General features: G+C 40.8%; 1 protein-coding gene across 1 annotated transcript in view; it reads right to left on the bottom strand.

Annotated features, from left to right (window-relative positions):
• Positions 1 to 16,577, bottom strand: part of Cerk (Ceramide kinase) — a 185,677-nt gene extending 169,100 nt beyond the window's left edge. The window contains exon 1 of the mRNA XM_071582882.1: positions 16,428 to 16,577. Within this exon, the coding sequence (XP_071438983.1) occupies positions 16,428 to 16,548 (121 nt within the window). The 5' untranslated portion in view covers positions 16,549 to 16,577. The remainder of the gene's footprint in view (positions 1 to 16,427) is intronic.
• Positions 16,578 to 20,330: the final 3,753 nt, after the last annotated feature.

Below are 20,330 nucleotides of genomic sequence, written 5' to 3'. Positions count from 1 at the left end.
GTGAACATTTCACCCGACGAGGAATACATGTATAGCCATATTCAAGGTTGTCTGGTCAATTCTATTTCAATGTGAATAAAAATATTCTGAAACTACTTCATTTTCAGCCAGAAATTTTTTTTTCAAGTGTAAAAACTATACTATTTCTTGTTTTAAAATGATAAACTTACATCCGTGTTTGTTGCAATCAGGGTACCATTCCGCCATAAACCACTCTACAGAATAAACAATATTAAGCCGTTACCCGCGCCAGTCATAATCGACTTACATGTACGTTTTCTGTGCCTACTAGATGAAAAGATCCAATAGTACCCAAGAAACAGTAGAACAAAACCCTGCAGTTATAAGAATTTGATATTCAGTTAAATCACATTTGATTCCATTTTATTTTACCCAGAAAAGAAATACGTAAAAATGTTACACATTTAAGACACTAATTTTTTAATAAAGGTTATTTCACAACACCCCGTAAATACGTAGTGGGTCGATGGCGACTATCTCTGCAGTTACAAATTGCTATAAATACTGTGTCATCTTAGCGGCGCGGTAGCCTGGTGAGTAACTCCGCTACATATCATGGAATACCGGATTTCAAACAGAGTTAAAAAAAATTCACGCGACGTAATTTTTCTAAATAGCTTGAATAGCAGGTGTAGCAGGGAAGGAACTCCGTCACCTGTCCTGAGTTCGTGCATCTCAGCCACCACTAGGTTCCAAATGAACTCTGCCCACATCTGTACCCTCACCGTCTAGCATCCCGTAATTGATAGTGGGTGCATTACAACAGTTGTGTTTTAGTGTCACAACAATAGAGATTTAACCGTCATTATCTAACTCTGTGCTTCCAAAAGACGTTAAGCATCACGAATTTTCAAGGAACGCAAAAAAATGGAAGCAGTAAGTTTTTATTCAAACAGATCAGTGAGGCAACGAATGGCGCCCGGAGATGATTTCAATTGGGAAACATTGGTGCAATCCACCGTCGCGCGAATGTGGAAAGTAAATGACTCCCGAGAGCACCAAAGAGTTCAACTTGACAAGAAACATGGATAACTGAAAAACAATTCAAACAGATCTCAAGGTAAAGGACAACCACTGACTTAAGTTGACTCTCGGAAGTGTTGTCAGACGCCTGGGGCAACTCTTATGCGCGAAATTAACAATTCACTGCGGGCAATACTACCGACGAACACCGATGACTAGGCGACCATGCACCCTTGCTTAAGGACAACAAACCCACAATGAACACACCGCGAACTGAAGCTCGATCGATTAGGGAAATGATTGAAAAATCAAGGTAAAGAACATATATTTTTCGCTAAGGAGTGTGAGAAAAATCACTGGCTACACTGTCTAGGGTTTCATACAAGGTCAACTCTATGAACTCTACCCTCACATGCCATACCAATCTACGGGTCGATTATTATGGTTATTTGACCAAAGGTTAATATGCAGCACGATGCTGATGGCTTTAATATTGCTCTTGTTCTTCGATATATACTATTTTTCTTCATCGCCTCGATACCCTTTTAAAGGAGAGTAGATATGGAATATCGCTGCTAACTAATGCAACGCGATTGGTCATATTCCTCAGATGTAACGCATGAAGATTGTTACACTTGATGCATCGTAACATCGTACAGTTCAAAGCACTCGTCACGGTCCGCCTTGATTGACGTGTACCCATAGATAGCATGGGTAAATGAAGGTACCTCGAGAATCTCGGGTCGAGAATCGGAAGAAAGCCTTCCGTAAGGAAGAGAAGCTTCCTGACGCCCGCAACCACGTTGCCCGCGACGAGAACGACCTTTTCCTGCTTCCAAATCGCAATAAATTATGCCTAAACATCAAACATTCCTCCTATCTTTATGGAAAGATCGGACACTAAATATTACTGGTGTGCAGGCAACTGACGCTCAGGCAAAGGTCAGACTGAAAAAACCACATTCTCAGGATCGTTTACGTGTTATGTCACAGTTACCTTTGATCTCCAAATCCTTCCCTAAAAATCACACATGTTTAGCCACAATATTAGATCACATACGCCATGTAAACGTGCGATGTAACAATACTTTTTCTATATTGTGAAATATAGAACTGAAACCTACATCTAATGTATTGCAGCACAAGAGAATTTATTTTGATTTCTCTCCATTTGTCGAGTCTTCACCGCGTACGTTGACACTGTTGACAACAGTTTTGATAGGGTTCCCATGAGAATCTTCCGGTGGAAGGCCTGACCTGAAGACGCTGAAGGTCAAAGGCGCCTTCAGCGTCTTCAGGTCAGGCCTTCCACCTTCGACATTAAGATGCTGTTGGAACAATAGCGAAACTGTTGTCAACATTGCCAACGCTCGCGGTGGAGAGTCGGAAAATGGAGAGAAAATCTGACAAACGCTCGGAAACATAAAAACCAACGATTTTATTTCGATTTTATCTGATGAGCTTATTGCAAAAAGTATGAAGCTTTTCCATGGGTCACGAGTCGGGTAATACTTCCTTCTCTAAATGTCACATTTTGACGCTGCCGTTTGGTGGAACGTAATATATGGCCAACCCATAATCACAAAATCATAAAGTAACATATAGTAAAAATTGAAAGATAAAAAATACATGATATAATAAATATCATACATCAAAAATGGTTAGAAGAATGCAAAAACGCTCGATTCACATTTACATCACAATATGATTCAAGGAAGTGCATTCCTAGAAGTTCAAATCAGCGTAAGTTACATTTATCAGTAACTACCATATACAGGTACACTTCTGGGGGGCATGGAGGTCTACTGGGAAGAGCGTCGGACTACTGACAGGAGGGCTCGGGTTTAATTCCTGATGACACCTCTGGGCACCCATAGATTCACGAAAGTTATGTCATTTTTCGAGGACCAGATAGATCTTCGTGAGGAGCCATAGGAAGCATTGGGAAAGGAACTAGTCCGTCTAGAATGATGTGTGAATTTTACACGTCGTTGGGATTAGTATTGGGTGAGCTCTGCCCTCATGCATAAAACCAACCTTCAAGTCAGTAACTGGGATCTAGACACTTTTGCAAACCTGATGGTGCGTTCACTTGCAAAGCGAATGGGAAAAACATCAGAGAGAGGACGAAACTTATGGAAGGAGAATATCTCTAGAGGATACCCAGATGCGACTGTTCCAGGCAAACCTAATACGGGCAACGAGGGAAAGTTGGCAAATTCCAGTGCTAGGAGTAAAATGCTAACTCTTCTGTATTCACTTCCGCGATATGACCCAACCAACCCCGTAATGACGAGCGATTGGACTGGACGAGAGAAAAGATAGAGATGTTGGATTTAAGCCAATTGAAATGGCAATAGACAATGAGATTTTCGGAGCGGTGAAGCAAAGATTTAAATGATGAATGCATTTGACATTTGTACTGGTAACAAAACTATTCATATACGAACATAAAACTGAGAAATTTCACATCACGGTATACGATTACACTTAACTAAATAACTGACTGAAAGATGTTCGCACTGCGTTGGTCGCGAACCGTAAGTGGGAAGAAAAGCCATCAATTCTACAATATTTTCCCCGAGGCTTCACTTCCGTCTCCTCCACTTATGAATCGGTCGGGGAAATGAATTCCCACGGTGTCCATAGCCTCACCGAGAAATATTAACGCATCTTCCCTCTCACAACTAGCAAACTCAGACAGGGGGGAACACCTCAGAAATACTTAAGAGGAAGACACTGTTCTCACCTGCCAATCCTTCAGCGAACATTTAACAATATCAGGCGATCACGTAATAATTAAAGTTTGGTGTCTTGAAACCCAAAGTATGATTTGCTAGATGCACGGCACTCTGAACGACCGACAGTTTTATACCGGAGAGTGGGGGAAAAGGAGAGAGGGGAAAGTGAGTGATGGGCGATCTCTCCAACCTGCAAAGGGAGTGAAGGCGTCTCGGGAAGGGGGGAGGAGGGGGTAGGGAAGGGGCGGAGAGAGGGATGGGGTAGGAGGTGGCGGCAGAGGCAATCCACATTTCCATCTTGCTCCCTTCCCGGAACGGAGAAAACCAACTGGACGGATGCGAGTCAAATAAAGAGGCGGAACTCCCCAATTAAAGACTACGTTTTTTCCCGAAGTCCAGGCACGTTCTCCGGGGAAGTGAGGAAATTCAGCCAGCGTCTGCTTTGCGGCGTGACCAGTCGCGATGACAGCAAGCAGCGGTCGCGATCAATGAATGAATTTCCGTCCCCGGAGCACATCCTCACCCGTTCACGGCAAAATACCGTGCGTGAACGAATGTGGGCCGACACCCAAACTCGCGCAACCAATTACCTATTCCTTTACCAAATGCTTCGATAAATTAAGCTCGTGAAACCTCCCAAACTATATCGAAATTAAGTCCTAGTGAAGGTTTCGAAAAGAAAGAGACTATATGCGACGCAAAAATTTTTTCTTTCCTGGACCAGTTTTCAACAGCCCAGCAGCAAGGTGTGGAAGGAATGGATGGCGAGGGCAGTGTACGTATGCATGTGAGTATATAAGCGTGTATTTGTGTGTACATACGCATATATATGGGTGAGTGTGTGTATACTAATTATATAATTTAAATAAAGGATCGATAAAGCGCTATCCAAAAAAACATTGAGAAACACATACAAAAGGACGTACACACGTACTCCAAATTTTCGGTGGCCAAATCCTCTTTCCCCAGTGGTTTGGCCACCGAAAATTCTGAATACATGTGAGTGTCCTTTTGTTTCTCTGTGTTTTTGGTGTCTAAGTATCTCGCTCCTTCGTTTAAATTATTATTCACATCAATTCATCAAATACCAAGTTAACGATGAATTTAGATTCTCAAATTCATGAAGGAGAGACCATCACCATTTATAAAGATGGAACGGTATTTGAGTCATTGCGCGCTAAATATTCATGAAAAGGAGCGATTTTGCATGGAGATGAGAAAATGCGCAACCGCCCCGGCGGGATAAACTGCACGTTAGGAGGTCTGGCAAGTCTGGTGAGTTGGCTCGCTCTTACCCCATCAAATGAGAGAGCACGTGCTCCCGGGAGAGGGAAACCTTGGAAGAGAGAAATTTTGCAACGCCTACCCACAAACACACACACACACGAAAACAGACTCCCCTCGGATGAATGATATATATCCACAAGTGTAGTTAGACGGGGAGGAAGTCAATTCCTTTCCTCGAAATTAAATTCCATTCCCATCTTGAATTTTTCCCCAATATAATCGCCACGCAAAAGCTCGAATGACATTGAAAAAAAAACTTCACCTTGATTGAGTGTATAACGATAGAACTTTCGCTTGCCGGACGAGTGCGCAGAACCACGTCTTTCGCTACGAACAAGCAATTGAAAAGGTCTGCGGTTTTATTCCCAGTCAAGGTGAACTCTTCGCTATCCAGCAAATCACTCGTATTCAATAGTCAATTTCATGGCCACATAGAACAAGTATTTTCCTCCTTATTTTATGTGGCTTGTTAACCCAGGAAATAAATTTCATGCGCGTAATGTGAGTCACTCCTTCTTTCCCTATGGTGTAATCTTAAATAACATTTGAAGCAATAAAATGGCAATGATTAGCATAAAACATAAAAGTAAGTAATTATTCTGGCAAGCTACAAGCAAATTCATGATCCCGTGATTAATGGTCACTTCGTCGGACATGAATGTCCTCGATCCATTAATAATTGCTACTAAAATATTAGACAGCTGAATGGGATTGTTCAGTTGGCCACGAAACCTTACGGAAATTCGGTCCGCAGGGGCAAAGAATTATCTGAGGGAAGACGTCCCATGCAACAGTCATCCGTTTGATCAACAACAAGTTCAAATGCCGGAAAAATCACTGACCAAACTGAGATGCTTGCCTATTATGTCATAAGGAAATTTTACCCAAGTGGCATCTGCAGTGTCTGCGCGAGGGACGGTGCGGAAGTAACGGGGGCGAGTGGAGAAGGGTTTGTCTTTCAGGCAAGGCCCAACACACCGAGCACTGCCAAGGTTAAAAATGATTATGAAGTAATATGCATCGGTTCGCCCATTTCAGAAAACAGGCTAAGTTTTTCGATGCTCATCCAACTACAATTGTCTAGGTGACAGTCTGGTATACGGAAAAGTTTGTGGTTTTTAAACTCTATAAATCTTTAAGCCGTATAAGGCGATAAAAATGTTGGCTGATGTATTGGTTATTATCAGATACATTTATTTTTTATAACTAGATAGTAACTTCCAATAGTGGAATACAATCACTCATCAAATGAGGAATCAAGTCTCGAACGTCATTGGTTGAATTGCACCTAATGGAACATCAATGGATGCTGGATTTGAGAGGCTTAAATCTAACCCCGAATCTGAAAAAAATGTTGACCCCAAGACTTGGACTTCAAATTCAAACACCCGGTGTAGACCCCACACCAAGTAGCGATGAAAATGACGATCAACCAACGGAATTAAGCCACGGTGAGAATTAATTTTACGCTACCAATTTCAGCAGTACAATCAAGTGCTAAGCTATTGGTGACCTCAGATTTATTGGTTTTCGAAGGCACCTGTTGGGACATCAAAGGCAACGAAAACGTGAGCCGACCAGCAAAATCTACGCACTTCACTCCGCGTATCATCATGAATGAATACGGGAGAGCAGTACGCTAAGAGAGTTTCCTATCCAAAACGCAAAGATTCCAGTGCAGAAACACCACAGTCATTTGTAACACAAAATTTTGTACTCATTGAACTAGGTACGATTAACTGATGGGGCTTAATTTTGGCCATTTACTCTTGATGCCCAGGGGTTACTGTCACGAATTATTTGACTCAAATTCATCTAAAATAGTAAATAAAGATCATGTGATGGCAGCCTTTTTGTTTAAAAATGGAAAGAGTGCATGTGTTCCAATATAAAGTTCAAACATTATCACATCATAGGTTATCCATGCATCAAATTGAAACATTAGTGAATGTATACCTAAAAATGATATAAATATATTTCGCAAAAGTTAGCTATCGTCAACATTTGTCCTTCAATCTAGGGATAGGTTAACAGCAGACTTCAATTATTCCCTAAACCATACTAACTCTTTCATGCCCTATAGCCCAACATCCCTCTTTATTTGAACAATATGCATGGCACTGGGCCTTTCTCGTAGAATCTTCCCACCTATGCCCCTTCTATTATATTCTTTGAAAGTTTGCCGTGACTCCAGCCTGTCATGGTCTGATTCTTCTTTTCCTTAAAGTGCTCCATAAGGTCTTTTCTTCCTCTATTCTTCCGCATACTTAATTTCGTACTCAATCTGGCCGTTTAGTTTTTGAAATTCGTTTTTAGAACTAAGTTTCGAGACCCTCTATCCTCCTCTTCTCTACTTTTCCCAAGGTCCATGTCCACATTATCCACATAATTCCACACTCTCAAAGAATACTTTCACGAACACTCCCAAGATAAACTTGGGAGTGTTCGTGAAAAATCGATTCGATTCCATAACTAAACGCTCATGTCTACAATCGCTGATGAATAAAGACGACAGGGCAATGAGATTCCTCAAATCGCTTGTATTATTTGATTATTCAGAAACTCACAAGGTTTCTCACTCTTTCTCTCCCTTGTGAGAGCAAGTAATACGGAAAGCTGAGGAGAAGTCAAGACCAAATAGAGTCGTTAATAAATAATTTTTAACCTATAAGTCGTATAAAAAGGTCTTCATTGAGTGATTTCAGGACATTTTTCTGTAATGGGCAAAAGCACATAACAGGCAAGAAGGAGGTGAGTTCAACTAAAAGTCTCAATACTGAAGTACGATTGTACTCCATTACAAAGCTGCCCTCAATGATCCCCGCGTCGTGACAGCTGCTGTATGACATCCAGTGATGGCTATCTCGAGAAATGTTTGTTTATTTTTCAACAGTTCCTCCTGCAAAATGTGCGAGTTCTGACAGATAAAGCAACTATCCGAATATGACGAAAAGTCAAACACTTTCCACAGTTACAGAAGTGAGCATGTGAAGGTTGTTTCAAGCGTGAGGGCGAGGAAATTCCCAGGTTCATGAACAACAAGCTAGGTAGCCTTGGCCAATAATTCAAAGGTACCTGAGTTCCAAGGAAAACAACTTCTTCTCGTCTAGTGCCTAAGTGCAAGTGCCTTGTGTATCAATCGATATGTTAGATACAGAAGTAACCATCCAGGAGAAGCCGGTTACAGGCTTCCGAGCTTTCCTCATCCCTAAAAGGGATAGAGCAACAAGGTTCATTCATGATACATGATACACTTGTGTAAGCCCATGGACAGGTGCCTGTCCAAAGTTTTCTTTGTTCTCCGTAGCACAAACTTTATATCGCGTTCCATAAAACGCCAAGGTTATTAAGCTTGATCTAAAATCTAGCTAATATCAAAATCCATTTCATAGAGATTCTATTAAATATTACGGAACATATTCCAATAAAGAATATGTTTTTGCTTTTGTCAATTACCTATGGGCTACACTACGGTAACCCATATCATGCAGAGATGAAGAGCAGCTTCAGCGGCATCAAAAGAACTCTCGCACAGATTCGATGTTACCATTGTGTAACATCTGGATGATTGGCTAATATGTCCAGTCGAAAAATAAATGAGTTTTGTTTGCACGCACGACCCCAAATCTAGATTTTCCGTCTACCCAACATAATTATTACTCAACTTAGCCATATTAACAGTAATATTTAATACCAATCAACCCTCTCCAGATAACGCCCGGAAACTCTTACGTGGGAATCTGGTTCATGTGGTGACTACTATACTGACTTCTAACCCCGTGGATGCGGATTCAAATCCCGTAGTTGGCAGGATTTTTCATTGGGATCCCTATCCTTACTTTATGTGCCGTATGGAGAGGTGTAAATTTTCATAACCGCGAGCCGCCATTCCTAACAGTTACGACTGATTTCACTTAGGCAAGGTCTTGAGCGTTCACTGATATCGGCTATCCGCCGTGTCTAACGCGGTGACTGGGTCTTAATTCTTGTAGAATTATATTCTCTCTCATAAGTAGCTATTTTCAAATACGGTTTTCCTATGTTACAGTCACAATTAAACCAAGTGTGTTCCGGCAACAATTAAAAATATTTCGGCGAAAGTTAAAATATCAAAACCTACCAGTTCAAACAACAACTTCTGAGCATAGAGAGAGGTTTGTTTTTTATCTACTTCGCACCAAGAATTGAAACCCGGAGAGCAACAAAGCGGTTTCACATCGGGTATGGATTGTGCGAACATCAACGACCTCCCTCCCGATAACCCGGGTCCGAATCCCAGCGGTAGAAGAAATTTTCAGTGGTATCACGATCCCTACTTGGGGTTGGTGTAGATCGCTTCAAGTGAAGTACACCGCCCGTCGGATGGTCCGTTAAACTGTGGACCTCTGGGCGACTTTCGTTAAGAGTAGGATGATACTGGCGCCTTGTTTCTCTCCAACCTTCTCCCTTTCCTGGGAAATCATACCGCTACCAAATACCAATCTATTTCTAACGGCGCAAGTGCCCTCAGCTTTCGATCGCCTCCTCCAAAGAGGACTATTACCACAACTATTTCTTCGGGCCGCTGAAAACCAAAATTTACTCAGCAAGTAACAAATCTAATACCGTAAGAAATACGCTCATATCTCTACATTCTCATCACAACAGCAGGCAAGGGTTCCTCGATTGCGTAGTACCTGACATCCGGGATCAGGTGTCCGTAAATCTTCCCGTCAGCTGAACGACACCTTCAGCTTCTCACCTCTCACCCAAGATCTCCACATCACAACATCAAAAAGACATGCGCACATGCTTACGCGAATTCCGACCTGACGAAGACCTCTCGCATTGCAGCCGACCCCGCAGTAAAACATGCTCCCCCAACCGTTCCGTTCAACCCTTAACTCCCATCACATCCACTCACGCCCTCACGTTGCACGCCTTCATGAATAAGTATTCCTGAATATGCTACATTGCAGTGAAACCAACACCCTCCGCATGAATAACGACCAACAAATCCGCTTACCTTTACGTACACTCTTCCCATGCCCCGTGGATTTTGCTTTTCGCAATCTGCGAAAATTGTTTTTCCACTTCCATCCCGGAATTCGCCAACGGTACTGAGGTGAGCACTCTTTGAAACCACCCCCACCCACTCTCGGCCTCTCTCGCTCGGCGCCCCCCACTTACCCCTTTCCCTTTGCCCTTTTCCTGCCCTGCCCCCCTTACCGCGCCTCAATTTTCTTTCGCTGACGAAGGCGGACGGCCGCCGCAGGAAAGAAGTCCCGTTACTGCGTGGTCTTTTTACCTGTGTTTACGTTTTTTCGGGCGTGACCCGTGTTTATTTCACATGACTCCTGGCTGTTTCTCTACACAAGGAAAATGTGTGAGAGTGGCAAACAGCATAAAATGGCGGGTCTTGTTGAATGAATCTATTGACGCGCAACATAAAAGGAAGAAAAAGCCTGCATATGGTATTGCAAGAAATAAGCTTGAATCTTCGTGTGGCATTTACGAAAGTTATTTCATTCTGCCTGGCAATGAGCTCCATTTTTTATGTTTCGGCGATATGGAGAGCTTCCTTCCACGTATGGATAGAGTTCTCTTCCCTCCCCCCCCCCTTCGGTTCGGCAGGTAAATCTCTCTTTGAAGCGAGTGCCATTTTCCATATAGCCGCTTTTATCCCACACGCTAACACGAATTGGTCCTAAACAAAAATTCTGAGATGCCTATGATATAATCGGACAGGAACCTAGCATTTCTTGGATTCCTGATTTTATTTCCAAAGTAATTTGGAGCATTCATTAATGAGAATGCACTTTTGCCTCATATCCTCTCGGAGCCGTTTCTCAAAATAAAAATTCAAATTAAAATACTTTTCACTTGCTCATACTCAAAATTCAAGCAATGACAATAAATCCGCCCTAATACTCACTATAACTACTTTCCATAGGATGTGATTTTTAGCGATTTGTGTCGCACATACGACCGTTATGAGAGGATTTAAATAATAACCCGTACCCATGGAAACATGGCCCATTAACTTCACGTTATACTGTCAAATTTTCCGCCACGGCGGATTTTAGCAACACACTACGACCCTCGCTTGGGAATGTTTGGCTAAAGGATGACCGAGAAAGCATTCTTAGAGGAAAAACAACATCTAATTAGTTTTGTGGGCGGTTTACAGACGGAGTGGCGCGCGCGTGACCACGAAAATACTCTATTTAAACAATTTTCCGATTAGTGATATGACGATATATTTTTGTTTCATCTAACGTAATCATGATGACAATTATTTAAGGGCTATCATTTTAAAGCGATAGCTAGCGATCATTATTTGGCAATCGAACCGTAAGATTGCCTTCAAAGATACAAAACCTGAAAATCGAAAAGAGAACTAGTTTTCCATCACATAAAAAATACAAGGTCGTTCCTCAGAAAATGACCACAGCGCTTATTTAGACGAGTGTTTTTGTGTGTCTGTAGATCATATTTATTTCTTATTCCAGCTAGTTATTTCATTGTCTGTTCATAGTATTATATAGTATTCTGCCTATTTGTAGGTAGGTTTTGGACGGTCGTAAATATTCGTTAATCTACTACGTACCTTAAGAACTTCTCGTTTGATCTACATTATTTCTTTCTTCACTCTGCCGTAACATCTACCTGCCTTCATTCGGTTTAAAAACTTTATTCTCTTTATTTACAGTTATTTCTTTGAATTGACAGGATTTATTATTCGTCAGTATTTGACAGATAGTATAAAATAGGATTTTGTAAATTTATCGCAGAAGTACTTGGATAAACCAACGGAAATTTGGCCGTGATAAATAGGCTGGAAGCCGGAGGATTCCTCTCTCCAAAATGTTCAAGGGATGGGACAATACAAGCTCGCCGCCTTTCGTCATAAGTACGTCAAGGCCGAAGCTCTCGCAACCCGACCATTGTTTTCTTGTTTCCACCCATAGCTGTAATTCGACGGCCCGAGTGAATAATCTGTTGACGTAAATCAGCTTTGTGACCCAAAAAAAACTACTCGTGGTTAAGGTATCCTTTTATATAAGTTCTATCTATATTAAAGAAAATTTAGGTATTCCATTTACCCTGAAATACTGACGATGATTTCACATTAACTTTGAAATAATGAGAGAACATTCATTACATCACATATCATTTGGATCTCTCTAATCCACTCAAACCCTATAGAACTCATTGGTCACTCACTACCCCGCTAACAAACCAGTAATGGCAAACTTGCCAACTGAAGTCGCGGGAGTCGAGCGTATACAAGTGGCCTCGACAGTGGTACACTCCTCACGACAGCTACCAAGCCACAAATTAGCCTCGCCCTGTGCTCAGAGAATAGACCACACTCCATCAATCTGCAGAGAGGTGCCCGATAACCAAAATATGTCAAAATTGCCGAATAATATGCCCTGAATGACTACCGAAATATCCCATCATGTGCGAGACACAAGAAAGACAGGTTCTGGAAGCACGGCTTCGACGCGACGTTCGACAGTAAAATCCGCGACCCGAGTGACTCTGACTCTGCTTGGAGGGCAAACGTCGTCAGTGCAACTCTCTCCACAGATATCGATTTCGATTCAAGGTAGACAACTTTTTCTGATCCTTACGCAATGTAAATAACAAATAAAAACACTATCTTTGCGCCAGTTTCAAAGAAGTACATTTATAGCAGTAGTCTTAAGAGATAGTGAATTACGAATGATAAGAGAGCAATACTGCGCCCAATCGTGATAGTAACAAATTCACCAAAAGTATTTTAGATTCTGTCCATGAAAATAACAAAATAATTTTTTAGCAGCAGGAGATATGGATAAAGTAACGATTGGTCCATTTCTCTACTTTCCATCTCACCAATAATAATTGCCCACTAATAATCATTGCCACAAATATTCTTGGCCGTGAGCCGCCACTTCTCATTGCTACGACTAATTTCACCTCAGATAAGATCTTGAGAATTCACTGATATCGGCAATCTGCAACATCTAACGCGATGACTGGGTCGTAATGCATATAGTACTGCCTATTCCCCATGCACATAACTAACAGAAATTTTCAAATACGGTATGGTCACAATAAAACTTTGTATATTTTAGAATAATGGAAGATGTTTCAGAAATTTAAATAGTGTACCGTAACAGCATCATTCAATACTTCAAGGCATAGAAAGGAATTTAAGCGTTCTTTTATCTAATTCTCACCAAGAATCGGAGCCCAGGGAATAGACAAACGATTTTACGTCGGATATGGATTTTGTTATCACCAACGATCTCCCTCCCTAGGGTCCGGGTTCTAATCCCGGCGGTGGGAGAATTTTTTAGTGGTATCCCGATCCCTACTTGAGTTAGGTGCTTTCGTTAGGGGTAGGCTGATTCTGACGCCCTGTTTTTCTCCAAACTTTCCCTATCCCCTGGATACCCTACCTCGACAAAATACACATATATCCCTTATGGCGCAAGTTACCTCAGGTGTCGATCACCTATACTAATAACTTCTACTGCAAATGATTTCGAATACGTATTGAAAATAATAACTTATTGAAGACTGTTCCACGACTGATATTACGGTCACTCCGATGCAGTGGAAGAGTTGACAACAGTCTCCTGGTATTATAAATCGACATCTGGAATTTAAGGTATTTGTTTAAGAAAAATGCAAAGGAAACTCAGGGTTAACCGCTGATTTGAGCAAAGGCACTTCCTATAAAATCTATCAAAGCCATAACAACGGGGATCGAAATAGTTAGGTGAATAGCGTGCCAAGAGGGCTCGGGTTCCACTGCTGGAGACGGCAGATTATTTGAAGTAATCCCGATCCCTACTTGGGGTGCTTTGCGGAGAAACTTTGTGTAAGTACGTCGCAACGTCCGTCGGATGGGACGCTAACTGCGGACCCCTTGGCACCTTTCGAAAAGAGTAGGCTAATGCCGACGCTGAGTTTCTCTCCACCCTTCCTCCTTTTCCGCCCATCTCTAATGGCGCGAATTACCTCAGCTGTCGGTCGCCTACCCCATAGCTACTACTACTGCCACAGTATCTCGGTTGGTATATCCTGAGGAAAATCACCCCTCCACCTCTGATTGCATCTTATAAAATACTCGTACCTTCGTAGCTGTACAGGAAGCGAAATACCACATGCATGTGCCACTATAACCCTTTTGAAATAAGTGCTTCACTTTACAGAGGCTGAGAGAGTTTTTCGTGCATCAAAACTAACTGATGCGATGACACGGGGAATCGGCGTCACCTCTAATTGCCCATATGAATAATACAAAAATGGAATTTGGGAAAAAAAGATGGGACAGAGAAGAACGCAGCATGTAGTGTGAGGCGCTTTTCATAGTATCATCATATGTCGACGGCTATCGACTAATGGGTCACGTTTGTATGCATGCACTGATGTCGCCGGGTCGTGTCCAGAAGGAAGCCAAGGCGGTGGCCTGTCCAGGCGGGCGGCTCGACCGCTCAGGGGTGAAGGCTTTGAATCTAAGAGGCGAGGCGGGTGGCACCGACCCTCTCTCACTCTTTGCTCCGTCTCTCCCGGCCAGGTGGAACGCACGGACAGAGCGCAATGAAATACCGGGAGAAGACCGAGACGGTACCGATCGCTAAAATCTCCCGGTGTCGTTTTTGACGGGAAGAGAAGACGATAGGTTCAAAATTGTCCATGCGTAAACTGTACGCCATCTGAGTTGAGCATCATGTGACTGGGAAAGACTGTACGTTTCCTCGACAAGTAAACAACACCTGCCCGAAATCACCTCGCAAGCTCGTTGTGTCCTCTGATTTAAACAATTACGCAAGTTTTGTCGGCCTGTGGAATAGCACATTAATTTAAAATATTTCGAAAGGATTCCGTCCACTCCTGATGCCAGCGGAGAGGGTGGAAACAATAATTCTGGACGTTGGTGCGCAATTTTGCATGACAGAAATATGAATTGGTAATTGATTCATCATTTGTCCCTTGCATTTGAAGGGTGAATGAAATGATATTCCTCGAGAATCTTTTTGTCTGTGAATTCGAACTGAATGAGGAATGCTACGACAATTCGGGATATAATATAACAAAATATGCTACTTGATCTTCATACGCAATCCATAAATACCACACGTACGAGTAAGAATAATCCGTATAATTATAATAGCACGCGCAATCCTCGTATTACCGAAATAAATAAGGTGAGCATTGAACTTCACAACAATTCCAAGAGGTCTGACATTAATTTTATGAAATCTGTTACTAACCGTGAATCCAAATTGAACCCGACAAGTGGTTAACACGACCCTCCGGGAATTTTTTCATACACCCAGCTAAGGTTAGGGCTTGTGGATTGCAACTTTATTTTAACACAGTTTTTGACTGCACCCGCAGTAACTGATGAGGGCAATCTAAATACAGCCAAATCAAGGAAAATAAACATGTCAGAGTACACAAAGGTATCCCCACGAAGGAATATTTCTTCCAGTAATTATTAAAGAATAATGCGGGAAAATGTGTAAACTGTAAGAACCAATTTACCCGACTCAAGACAGCGACAAATATTTGATGGAATAAGGAAATGATTTTCAATTCACGCAACATTTTTTCGAAGATAGTAAACGTTTGCAGCACGTCAAAACTTGCCTGAAATATGAGATTCCACAAGTAACTCACTCCGGATTAATTACATAAGTGTATCATTTTACCTACGATATTTCTCCTGAATTAAAATATTTTAAATGTCCCCAAGGTAATTTTGCACCGAAATCAACAAATGTTAGCAAAATTTGCTATTCTATTCAAGTATCTGCGTTGTTATTCAAACCTCTTCCTTCCCCTGGAAACTATTAAAATATTTTTAAACTACAATTTAATTACAGTCCACCAAATATATGCCATTGTTTACATTTGGAAGTGACGGCGACAATTTTTTTAGGCATCTAATTATTCCAATTCAGAGTTATTTCTCCATTCAAACTCCTGACGCAAATCTACAAATATGAAGGGAATACGGACGTGGGCAAATAATTGAACAACCCGGCCATTAATTGAGGAATTTCGTTCAAATTTCACTTTTGGTAACATTAGGGAAGAAGTTCGTAAAAATTATTTTCAGAATAGCTAAAACAAGCTGGCTGATCGACAAAAGCGTTTTTATGTCACTATCACTTTCTAGCTCGTTGAGGAATATCACATTCTCGCATAATCTAATTAGTCTTACAATATTTCAACGGAAAAAAACTCCCAGTTCTACGCGTAAAATAAGAGGAAAAATATATCCGTCCTTCGGATAGAATAAAATGAATTTTTTACAAAAATTTTTAATTAACCCTATCCATAAAAAAACATTTAAAATTTGAAAAAGACAATCTGATGAACTGCGCTAGAAACCTTAACTCGGGAAAATAAAAAATATTAGAAACTTACTGTAAGGGGACATCTCCGTCTCCCATATCAGCGTGCCACGGTGAAAATATACTCTACATCTCTTCTTCCGGACTAGGAACGTATTTAGGAGCACAGAATCACAGGCCTGCTGCTCTTCCATCGTCTGCACGCAGACTGATCAATGTGAACTCGTCGACGGTAGCCAAAGGGCCATAACGCAAACCGGCAGAACACGGGTACGCATGATAACTGTGAGCCATCTGTTGGCAGATTTTGGAAACATTCGACCGCTATGCTTGTCCGAATGAGCGGCTGAAGCAAAGAGGCCATTCACTCAACCAACGGTCTGTTAACAGAACTACAACAGAGTGTAAACCCTAATTACCCCATTATAACGTGGGTATTTCATTTATATATATATATATATACATATATATATATATATATGTTAATTAAACACTGACGCAAAATAGATGCATAACATTTGGACGGCAAAATAGAAAACAAAAATATAACAACATATAATAGGGCACTCCCATCCCAGAAAGTTTAAGCTTTTGGCCTTATCTGAGGCCTTCTTCAGGTGAGACTGCCGATATATATGCATGGAAAATATATAGGTATGTATCATAAATATACATGGAAAACGGTGTGCGAGGATATGGGAAGTTTGCAGAGGAAGGGTGAAATTGGTTCGCTATACAGCAAGGTTGAATCACTATAGGGAAATAAGAAGGGAAGATCTATGCTACCAGTTAGAGATAAGGCAGGTAAGATAATAGTAGACACAGGAAAGATCCAAGAGAGATGGAAGGAATATATAGAAGAACTGCATAGTAAAGAGCTCCGACCAACAAAGTTAGACATAGAAAAGGAACATGACGTAGAGGAAGATAGCTTAGGTCCAGGCATACTAGACGATGAGATAGAAAGGGCATTAAGGGAGATGAAACTAAATAAGGCCGTGGGGATGGATAACATTCCTGCGGAACTACCGAAATGTTTAGGAAAATGTGGAAGGAAGACTATATGGACTGATTCGTAGTATCAATGAGGAAGGAATCTGGCTGGAAGATTTTGTGAGATAAGTGTTAGTTCCTATTGCGAAAAAGGTAAAGGCTACATCTTGTTAGGACTACAGGACAATAAGTTTGATATCCCACGCAGCTAAAGTTGCTCTCAGGATCATCAACAAAAGGAAAGAGAGTAGGGCAAATGATTACCTAGGGGATGATCAGTTGGGGTTTAGGAAGGGGAGGGGTACGCGTGATGCCATTGCAGTAATGAGATCACTAATCGAGAGGAAAATAGAATACAATCAGGACATATTTGCCTGTTTTGTACATTTCGAAAAAGCATTTGATAGGTTGAATTTGGAGAAACTAATGAGTATATTGCATAAAATAGGAATAGAATGGAGAGACAGGAGGCTAATCCGTAACCTGTACATGTCTCAGACTGCTCAGGTGCGAGTGGGGAACGGGGAGTCCGGATGGGCAGTGTCAGGAAGAGGTGTAAGGCAGGGCCATTATCACCGTTGCTGTTAAACCTAGATGAGGAGGAAATTATTAAAGAGGCATGGGAAGAACTGGTGGTAGGAATGAAAGTTGGCAGGGAATTTGTAAAATCAGTTAGGTTTGCTGATGACCAAGCTTTAGTTTGTCAGTCAGCCAAGGGGTTGCAAGCATTGCTGAGTGAATTGGAAATTCCAGCACGACAGATATGGGATGAGAATCAATATAACAAAACAAAGTTCATGCGATTTTCTAGAAAGAAAAAGGCTAAGCTAAACATTAAAAAAGGAGGGCAAAAACTAGAGCAGGTATAACAGTTTGCGTATCTCGGCATTGTTTTGGACCAACACAGTCAAAGTAGAAGGGACGTAAGCAAAATAAATGCGCTAGTCAAAAAGGCTTTCACAAGGAGGAGGGAGTTGATGACAGGGACGTTGAGTAAGGATATCAAGAAAAACTTTGATATGGAGCATAGCTATGTACAGTGCGGACACGTGGTCATTGAAGCAGGAGGATAGATGTAAATTCGAGGCTTTCAAAATGTGGATGAGGAGAAGAATGGAGAAAGTGAAATGAACCGAAAGGAAAACAAATGATGAAGTACTTGGTATGGTGGGCGAAGAGAGGGGTTTGTTGGGAGAAATCCTATGAAGGCAGGAAAAATGGATGAAGGGTGAATTGATGGCAGTGGGATGTTGAAGACTGTAATAAAGGGGATAACGCTAGGCAAGCGAGGAAAGGGCAGGAACAGGATTGGGATGTTGAACAGGATGAATGGGGGAAGGAAGTACTCAGAGATGAAGAGGGACCTGATGAAGAGTAGGTTGTTGGAATGTGTTTTGTTACGAGTTACAATATATTTATTTGGTAGTTGTGCCCATCCAAAAACCTACCTTAACCAGTAGATAACTCAATAATAATGTTATATATATATATATATATATATATATATATATATATATATATATATATATATATATATATATAAATATATATATATATCGTCAGCACTTAATTAGCATCGGAAATATACTGCCAAGCATTGAAATCCACACTTTGAACAATAGTACATGCAATGAAGAATTTTAATATAAGGTACCTAGTTAAGTAGATCAAAGATTATGATAAATAATACCGCCATTAGCCTACAATCCTGGTAAAATACAAAATTGTGGTATATTGTGGACAGAAACATTTCTCTGCAGTAGAATGAATGAAAAATGACAATGTAAATTAACACCTTAGTGGCCAGTCTGAGCAAAGAGGATTAGCAGTCTACCTTGCATATATTTATTAAATAAATAAAAATTTTACCCACCTATGTTCAAATATTGCCTAACTGCAAAAACTATACAATTTCTCTAGTACCCAAAGAATGTAATAATATCAAGTAACTGAAACATTGTAGGCCATGCCTTGCTTTTATATTATTTCAATTTTCATTATTTTATTGTGATAGCACTCGATTCATTTTGATAATCCAGCTCTTTCTTCACTGCTCTACGAAGTAGGACCACCTGACTGTTGCAATTATAAAACTCAACTACGAAAATCACACCATTCCACTCCTATTTCCCTTCAAAGGATATTTTATAATGAACATATATTTTGAGACTCTGAATGCCTGATAATAATAATGGTAATTTGTACTCCTTTCACAGTACAATGATCAGTCATGCAATGGAAAACACAATTCCATCAACAAATTGCAAATTATGAATTTTGTAATATACTGCGGGAAAGTAAAGTAAAAACATGTTTGTACTATGCTTCTCATAAGGCTATTCTGGATAGGAATAATATTATTATTTTCTCATGAAAGATAAGCAGGCAGCACAGGGGACACCATTCACTGAGGATTTACAGTTGTAGTTTATATAGAAGGCGACCCACAGCTGACGTCATTTGCACTATTAGAGATGGACAGGAAAGGATGAAGGGTCAAGAGAAACCAGGCCTTGGCATTCACCTTCTCTTAACCAAAGGTGCCAAGGGGTACAAAGCTTAACGTCCCATTCAACTGACGGCATGCTCACTCAAAGTGCTCTTCACTAAGCACCTGAAGTAGAGATTGGGATACTTCTACAAAATATCTGCCACATCCAGAATTTGAACCCGAGACTGAGTGAGAAGCCAGCACCTTAGCTACCGCACCATCCCAATTCCCCTGGGGATTTATTCTTTATCAATTCTATCACTAGCATCCATGACTATAACTAACCTAAATAATGAATATTTTACATTAAAAAGTTAATTAATAAAAAACATTTCTGCTTTCCTCATTTTTTCATAAGTTAGTACTAGTTTGAGGGCAACTTCACTGTAATTATCATCAAGATCATTAAATATTTTAGTATTTAAAGCAAAATATGACCTTTATGGTCCATTATTAATAATATTATTACGAGTAATTAATCTAAAAGCACAT

This window comes from Hetaerina americana, unplaced genomic scaffold (assembly GCF_022747635.1).
Source record: "Hetaerina americana unplaced genomic scaffold, ioHetAmer1.1.p SCAF_12, whole genome shotgun sequence".
Lineage (NCBI taxonomy): Eukaryota > Metazoa > Arthropoda > Insecta > Odonata > Calopterygidae > Hetaerina > Hetaerina americana.
The sequence above is the reverse complement of the archived record's forward strand: the minus strand, read 5'-3'. Positions and strand labels throughout refer to the sequence as shown.